At 36.4% G+C, this 8,673-nt stretch overlaps 1 protein-coding gene across 1 annotated transcript; it reads left to right on the forward strand.

Annotated features, from left to right (window-relative positions):
• Positions 1-662: 662 nt before the first annotated feature.
• LOC107058798 (uncharacterized) lies at positions 663-1,353 on the forward strand. Its single transcript, XM_015304962.1, has 3 exons — positions 663-810; positions 928-1,040; positions 1,279-1,353. The coding sequence occupies exons 1-3, from the start codon at positions 663-665 to the stop codon at positions 1,351-1,353; spliced, it is 336 nt and encodes a 111-aa protein (XP_015160448.1).
• The last annotated feature ends 7,320 nt before the right edge of the window (positions 1,354-8,673 follow it).

An 8,673-nucleotide genomic window follows, 5' to 3' on the forward strand; every position in this document is an offset into this window, starting at 1 on the left:
ATATCTGTAGGTCTATGAAGCAGGAAAGCGATCTCAAATTAGTATAAGTGGTGAATCATATTGTGGAGTGAGGTTCTGAAGTGTCTATTGAAGAAAGGTTGGGTGTTGATGCGCTGGCAGCGGTAATGATGTATTTTGAGGGTGATGGCATTGAAGACTACGATGAATTAGTCGCCACACTTGATAGGTTCGCGTTCAAATTCCGTTCCAAGCTAAAGAAGTTTGAGCTAGATATGAAGAATCGCGACTCTCCACCTGTAAAACTGTCTATTGAAGAGGCTCCAAAATTGGAGCTCAAGGCTCTACCATCCCATTTGAGGTATGTATTCTTGGGGAGAGATGGTACTTACCGGTCATCATTACGGCCGATTTGAGTGAGGTACATGTTGAGACATTAGTTTCTGTGTTGAAAAGGTTCAAGCGGGCTATTGGGTTGACTATTGCGGACATTATTGGGATTCCTCCTGGCATTTGTTCTCATAAAATCTGACTCATGCCGGACAGCAAGCCTAGTATTGAGCACCAAAGGAGACAATCCCCCCATGCAAGAGGTTGTGAAAAAGGAGATCATTAAATAGTTGGATGCTAAAGTTCTTTATCCCATTGTTGATAGTAGTTAGGTTTGTCTTGTTCAATGTGTGCCCAAGAAAGGGGGAATCACCATGGTTCCAAACGCTAAGAATGAGCTTATTCCAATAAGGCCAGTGACTGGTTGGAGAGTGTGCATGGACTACCACAAGCTAAATGCATGGACAGAGAATGATCACTTCCATATGTCATTCATGGATCAGATGTTGGATCGTCTCGCTGGTAAGGGTTGGAATTTTTTCATAGATGGGTATTCGGGCTACAATCAAATCTCCATAGCTCTGAAAGACCAATAGAAGACAGCCTTCACTTGCCCTTATGGGACTTTCGCCTTCGAAGGAATGCCATTCGGGTTATGTAATGCTCCAACAACTTTCCAGCGTTGTATGATGTCGATATTTTCAGATATGATAGAGGATACTATCGAGGTATTTATGGATGATTTATCTGTGGTAAGTGACTCATTTGATCATTGTTTGAATAATTTGGCCGAGGTACTAAAATGTTGTGAAGAGTGCAATCTTGTGTTCAATCGGGAAAAATGCCACTTCATGTTGAAAGATGGGATCGTTCTGGGTCATCTGATTTTTGAGAAGGGTATTGAGGTTAATAGAGCTAAAGTTGAGGTAATAGAAAAGCTTCCACTACCTATATCTATTAAAGGTGTTAGACGTTTTCTTGGGCATGCAGGCTTTTAAAGGAGGTTCATCAAGATTTCTCCAAAATTGCACACCTATTGTGCAAATTACTCGAAAAGGAGTGTAAGTTTGATTTTGATGATGCTTGTCTGAGAGCATTTGGAGAGTTGAAAGCAAAGCTAGTTTCCAGACCTATCATTATTTCACCGGATTGGGGGCAACTGTTTGAAGTGATGTGTGATGTGAGTGGAGTGGCGCTTGGTGTGGTATTGAGACAGAGGCAAGAGAAGATTCTTCATCCGATTTACTATGCCAGCAAAGCTCTGAATGTGGCTCAAAAGAATTATACGGTGACTGAATAGGAACTCCTTGCTTTGGTTTTTGCATTTGAGAAATTTCGATCCTACTTGCTCGGTACTAAGGTCATAGTGCATACTAACCATTCTGCATTGAGGTATCTGATGGCTAAAAAGTATGCACAACCGAGGTTAATTAGATGGGTATTGTTGCTGCAAGAGTTCGATTTTGAGGTTAAAGATAGAAATGGGACAAAGAATTAGGTTGCCGACCATTTGTCCAGATTGGAGGAGGAGGCTATGCTCAAGTTAGGAGATGGGGCTGAAATTAATGATGTATTCCCAGACGAAAAAGTATTGGCTGCATCTTTTGATCTTATTATGTGGTTTGCAGATTTTGCTAACTACTTGGCCAGTGATATTGTTCCATCGGATTTATCGTTTCACCAAAGGAAAAAGTTTATGCATGATGTGAAGAAGTTCTTTTGGGATGAGCCTTACTTGTTTCGTATTTTTGTTGGTGGGATTATTCTTTGCTGTGTGCCCGAGGTTGAGATGATGAGTATACTAGAGGTGTGCCATTCATCGCCTGTTAGTGGGCATCATAGTGGTATTCAGACTGCGCATAAGATTTTGCAGATGTGGGTATTACTGGCCGACCATCACTACCAGAAAAAGCCTAATTTAAGACCAACATTTAGGGACGAGTGAATTATCACGTCTCTAAAAGTATATCTATTGAGACGAGATTATATTTCGGTCCTTATTTTGTACATTTTATAGAGAAGGTATTAAATCTAGTCCTTAAAAAATTAATTCACTGGTCCCAAATTATATTGAGGGCCTAGAGCGAGAGAAAATTTCCGCCATTTTTTATATTAAAATATTAAAAAAAATGAATTTCATTTCTAACAAAATTTTAAGCGCTAAAGTATATTGAAGCTGGGTAAACGAAAAGTCCATCGTTCAGTTTTTTTCTCAAAATACAGCAGCCCCTCGCCTAATGCCCTAGTTTGAGCTCTAATATCGCCATTGCAACTGATCAAGGTCATCACTTTGCCCTCTTCACGTTTTTTGCTTAATCTTGACGTTTCTTGACGTTTTTCTGCCCTAATCGCGTCTTTTTGCCTGTATTGTTGCTGCTCTGCTAAAAACAGGATTCCACCCAGCTTTGCTCGAAACAGAATTCTAGGTTGGGTCCTCTTTCGATCGAGTTTTTCTATATATATTATTGATGTCATTTTTTCATTGTTGTATTGAAGCTACTCGTTTTGTTCTTCCTGCTTAATCTTATATTGACGTTCCTCTGCCCTAATGGTGTCTTTTTGCTTGTATCGTTGTTGCGCTGCTCAAAACAGAATTCCACCTTAGCTTTGCTCGAAACTGAATTTCAGGTTTGTTCCTCTTCCGATCGAGTCACATCACATAATTCACATGTCCACCTGCTCTGGAATAACGCCAGAGAAAAATAAGTATTTGGAATGACTAGTTTACTAATCACCTCTATAGCTGCACTTGCTTTAGTCTCAGTCTGAACTATTAAAATTTCATCTGTACTCCCAACCTGCAAAACTAAATGGAGCATGTTAATCACCAGGTTTGCTGATTATAGTCGTCAATCATTTGTTCAGTTAATCAATTATGTGGGATTCAACTGTATATGCATGTGAAAACATAACATAAATACTAAGACACATATAACCTTATTTGATTCAACTGCTTTGCATTTTGCTGTGCATTCCATCTCTTGGATATCTCCAAAAAGCTGGCCAATCTAATTGCATTCAGGCAGTATATAGGCCATATTGAGAGTATTACTATATCAAACAATCTAAACAATAACTACGGGTAACCCTTCATAAAAAAAGGGGAGTAATAGCCTAGAAAATAAGGCTGCAGATAATTTGGTAGCTAATCAACAATAAAAACAGTCCTACCTTGCTTGCAATCAGTTTTTCTTGAGATACAGAACCATTCTCACCAAGACAATTCTCTTACTAATGTCATTTTTTCATTGTTGTATTCAAGCTGCTCTTTTTGTTCTTCCTGCTTAATCTTGATGTTCATCTCCCGATCGCGTCTTTTTGCTTGTGTTGTTGCTGCTCTGCTCAAAACAGAATTCCACCCAGTTTTGCTCGAAACAGAATTCCAGGTTTGTTCCTCTTCCAATCGAGTTGTTGTGTTTCTTCTATATGCTGTATTGATGTGGTTTTTCATTATTATATTCAAGTTACTCTATTTTTTATTCCTCTTTTTTAACTCCTGTAATTGAAAAATAGCGCCACTATAATGGACAATCAAGTTCCATAGATAAAACTCCACAATGGTGACTCCTATTTCACCTGTCGTATATGCATATAACATATCATGAATAGCCCTATCAGGATTCAATTCATAGACAGAAATCTATGCCAAATGCAATAATTAAGGTATCCCCATATATGTACTTGTCTAACTTAATATACATCTAAAATAGGGTGCTAAATATATTTTGCTACTGATACAAATTGATATAAGCGTGAAGCTTACGCTCCACCATAGCCCGTTCAAGCTTTAAATATCACTGAAACAGAACTAATTTGAGTATATGTTTTTAACCCCGTTTCATAGGTCGTTGAACGTAAGATTTATTGGGATCTTCTGTTTTCAACTTTGGAGGCCAAATTTCTCCTTTCTTAACCTGCAATATAAGGTAATAACAGTCTTACCCTCTTTGTTCCCTTCATGAAATCTCTCCAACTGGACACCTGATGATAAATAGAAGAAATGTTTCAAAACTCAATGCAGTAATTCTAGATTTTTTAACATGTCGGATGTCTTAACTGTACAACTTCATATCATCAGGAAGATTAGGTTCAATACGGTTATCTTGTTTGTCACTCGGGATTGTAGTAGGATGGATATAATTCCTCAACCCTAAACAAGAAGCTTAACTTTGAGACCTGAAAATGGAAAAAATTCTAGTATAGAGCACATCTTCGTTTAATGAGTCTTACACAACAGTTGTCTGAATTAGTCGGTGCCCCAAAACAGATACCAAACACGGAGTGGGAAACCAAAAAAAAAGATTATTATGTTCTAAAGAACCCAATCACCTGTGTTACTAGTTGTATCATTTGCTACAGTAAAAAAAGACACTATAGATTCAAAGAACAATCTTCATAGTAAAAGTACAGTTACATAATAGATGACATAAACCACTCAAGTTCATAGGCGATTGTCAACAGATTCATGTTCCAGAAATAAAGAGAGTCATTTTCTCGGCTGCTATAGCATCATGTCTTAGGTTCTTAGCTAAGAGATGAGATACCCATGACCCTACATAGAGCCAAAACCACTGTACGCAACTGCATGACTGATAAATCGAGTATGATAGGATTTTATATTAATCCTATCATACTATGCGTAGCTGCATGACTGAAATATATATATGAATTTAAATTTAATTCTCAAACTTAAATAAACATTCACTTGTATTATGAGTTTTGACTTATAACCACTGTAGCATATAGTTGGAATTACAAGTTTTCTTGATTCTTTCTTTATGTATTAGTTTGAGGATGCGATTAAGTAATTCTTAATTTTAAGATAAGTTAGTTATGAGCCAAGACTTTTTAATCACAAGCGACTACCAATACGAATTGTTTTAATCACAAGCGACTATTTTGCGTAAGTACAAAGCTATAGAAGATTACATGTTTTAAGATAAATAATCTTTTATGTTTGTTAGTGCAATTTGATTATTTTTTTGTTAAAAATGCATTTATTCATTTTTGGAATCCAAAATTCACATGTGAGTTGAGTGAGCTGTACAATAAGCCTCTTTGTCAAATAATTAGATACTCCATTTGATCTTATCTTAAGATGAGTTAAATGGAACAACATGAATAATACCTTTAGACAAACAATATACATTTTAACCAGTGGTGTATCAATCATAACACACATTTCTGTTTTGTGCATCTAATTATAACAAGTTGTATGGATCTTAGTATTTTTTTTAATCCTTTATCTTTTTTAATCTAACTTATGTACTTTTCAAGGTTATGGCTCCGAGTAAAAAATGGATGGAACTAGTTGACCATCGACTCGATGAAACCTATTTAGTAGGCGTGCAAAAGTTTTTGGAATATGCTTTTCAGAAATTAGGAGAAGATTATGAAATACGATGTCCATGTGTCAAATGTTACAATACAACTTTAGGAACTCGTAAAACAGTTGAGACACATTTGCAAGTATATGGAATAATTAAGAATTATACTTTTTGGTATCACCATGGAGAACATTTGGGTGAGCCATTGTCAGAATCTGAATATGAATTTGAATTTGAATCTGAAGATGGTGATGAAGTAGAAGAATGTGAGAGTGAGGATGAAGTAGAAGAACTATTGAGAGATTTATATCCTAATCTTGATGGAGGAACTACACACACTGATGGTGACGATTACTTGAGGAGGAACCAAATGTTGAAGCAAAAAGATTTTATAGCCTATTGAAGGATTTCGAGCAACCACTATATCAAAATTCCAAAGCTTCAAACTTTCCTCTTTGTATTAAATTGCTTCACATCAAAAGTATGGGTCGTTGGAGTAATGTGTCATTTACAATGTTATTGAAAATGTTGAAAGAGGAGTTGTTGCCGGATGGCACCAATTTGCCAAACTCATATTATGAGGCAAAGAAGATAATTAAAGAACTCGGCCAACAAGATTGATGCTTGTACTAATGATTGCATGTTATACTGGAAGGAGGATAGCCAACTCGATCTTGCAAAGTTTCTGGGGCGTCTAGATGGAAGATAGCTAACACATAGCGGGGAAACAAGGAATAAAAGGAAAAAGATAGCATCAAAGAGTTTACGCTATTTCCTTTAAAGCCTAGACTTCAGAGGTTGTTTATGTCTACAAAGACATCTACTCTTATGACATGGCATAAGGATAAAAGAGTTGATGATGGAATAATGAGGCACCCAGCTGATTCAATGGCATGAAAGTCATTTGATGAACTTCATCCTTCATTTGCGGCCGAGCCTCGAAATGTTCTACTTGGACTTGCTAGTGATGGATTTCATCCATTCCGAAATTCAAAAACCTTACATAGCATTTGGCCTGTGGTCCTTATTCCTTATAATTTACCACCTTGGTTGTGCATGAAACAAGAAAATATTATTTTGTCAATGCTTATTCCTGGTCCAAATGGCCTAGGAGATGCAATTGATACATATCTTCAGCCTTTAATAGAGGAATCAAAAGAATTGTGGGAAGTTGGTATTGAGACCTATGATGCGTCAGGTAGAAAGAATTTTAAGTTGCATGCTTCTTTGTTGTGGACCATCAATGACTTTCCAGCATATGGAAATTTATCTGGATGGAGTACCAAAGGAAAATTGGCTTGTCCATGTTGCAATAAAAACACTTCATCAACTCGATTAACTAATGGTAAGAAACAGTGTTATATGGGTCATCGACGTTACCTTCCTCATAATCACAAATGGAGGAATGAGAAGAAGTCATTTGATGGTACAAAGGAGAGAAGACCCTTGCCACACATGCGTTCAGGTATTGAGATACTTAATCAAGTGCAGGATCTTGAAGAGCTACAATTATCAAAGGATCCAAAGAAAAGGAAGAAAATATCACATGAAAATCGAAATGATAATTGGAACAAAAAAAGTATCTTTTTTGAACTTCCATATTGGAAGAGTCGGTTGTTGCGACATAATTTGGATGTTATGCATATTGAAAAAAATATATGTGATAATATTATGGGAACAATCATGAATGTCAAAGGAAAGACCAAGGACACAATTAAAACTCGGTTAGATTTGCAAGAAATGAACATTAGGCCAGAATTGCACCCTATCCAAAAGGGGGAGAAAATTGAAGTTCCAACTGCATGTTACACATTGTCTCCAGAAGAGAAGCACAAGTTATGCCTTTTCCTAAAATATCTAAAGGTTCTTGATGGATTTTCATCTAATATTTCTCAATGTGTGAACCTGAAAGATCACAAGATATCTGGGTTGAAAAGTCATGATTGTCATGTTCTTCTTCAACATCTACTCCCTCTTGCACTTCGTGGTATGCTGTCCAAAGAAGTATGTGAACCTCTTATTGAGTTATCCTTATTTTTTAGTGTTCTTGGATCAAAGGAGTTGAGAATTGATAACTTGGAACATATTGAAACTCAAATTCCCATTACACTTTGCAAGTTAGAAATGGTCTTCCCTCCTTCATTTTTTGATGTGATGGTTCACTTACCTATTCATTTAGCTACTGAAGCTAAGATTGCTGGACCGATTCATTATTGATGGATGTATCCTATGGAACGATGGCTATATTTTCTAAAATCTTTCATTGGTAATAGGGTGTGTCCTGAAGGTTGTATTGCAGAGGGATACATTGCAAATGAATGTATGACCTTATGCTCAAGGTATCTGCATAGAATTGACACAAAATTTAATCGGCCTGAACGAAATTATGATGGGGGTTTAAAAAAATGTGATGGAGGCTTATCTATATTTTGTCAATCTGGAAAAACTCTGGGAGCTAAAACTCCATTTGAGCTTGAAGCAGATGAATTAGAACAAGCACACATATACATACTGAAGAATTGTGATGAAGTCTTACCATATCTCGAGTATGGAGAGTTCTTTCAAGTCTTCACATTATTATTTCCATATTATTATTTCATTTTATATGAAATTTATGGTTCACTTCAATTTTGTAGAGAGTTTGCACAAACTCATGAGAATGCTCACCACTTGTCTGATGTAGAATGGAATCGACAATTTATTGAATGGTTTAAAGATAGGGTGAGTAATACATAAACATAAATATTGTAATACTCATTCTAAAGTAATCATCCTAATCTTGATGATAGGTTGCACAATTGCATAAAGGAGATGCTAGTCTTATCATGGAAGATCTTCTCTCGCTTTCACGCGGTCCTACCCGATATTCGACGCATTCTAATGGTTACATTGTTAATGGATATAGATTTCATGTAGAAGATTATGATAAAAAGTTAAGGACTCAAAATTGTGGTGTCGTTGTATTGGGTGAGAATGATAAAGATAGTGAGAACCTTGATTACTATGGAGTTTTAACAGATGTGATTGAGTTGCAATTTGTCATGGATAGAAGAGTGAT

The sequence above is a fragment of the Solanum tuberosum genome, unplaced genomic scaffold, assembly GCF_000226075.1.
Source record: "Solanum tuberosum cultivar DM 1-3 516 R44 unplaced genomic scaffold, SolTub_3.0 scf00656, whole genome shotgun sequence".
Classification (NCBI taxonomy): domain Eukaryota; kingdom Viridiplantae; phylum Streptophyta; class Magnoliopsida; order Solanales; family Solanaceae; genus Solanum; species Solanum tuberosum.

What these genes read in the sequence shown, in the direction of transcription:
- LOC107058798 (XM_015304962.1), top strand. Translation starts at nt 663, where the DNA reads ATGGTTCCAAACGCTAAGAATGAGCTTATTCCAATAAGGCCAGTGACT. An exon ending in GATGTTGGATCGTCTCGCTG is followed by an intron (nt 811 to 927) that starts GTAAGGGTTGGA and finishes TCGCCTTCGAAG; the next exon opens with GAATGCCATTCGGGTTATGT. An exon ending in TTATGGATGATTTATCTGTG is followed by an intron (nt 1,041 to 1,278) that starts GTAAGTGACTCA and finishes TTGGGCATGCAG; the next exon opens with GCTTTTAAAGGAGGTTCATC.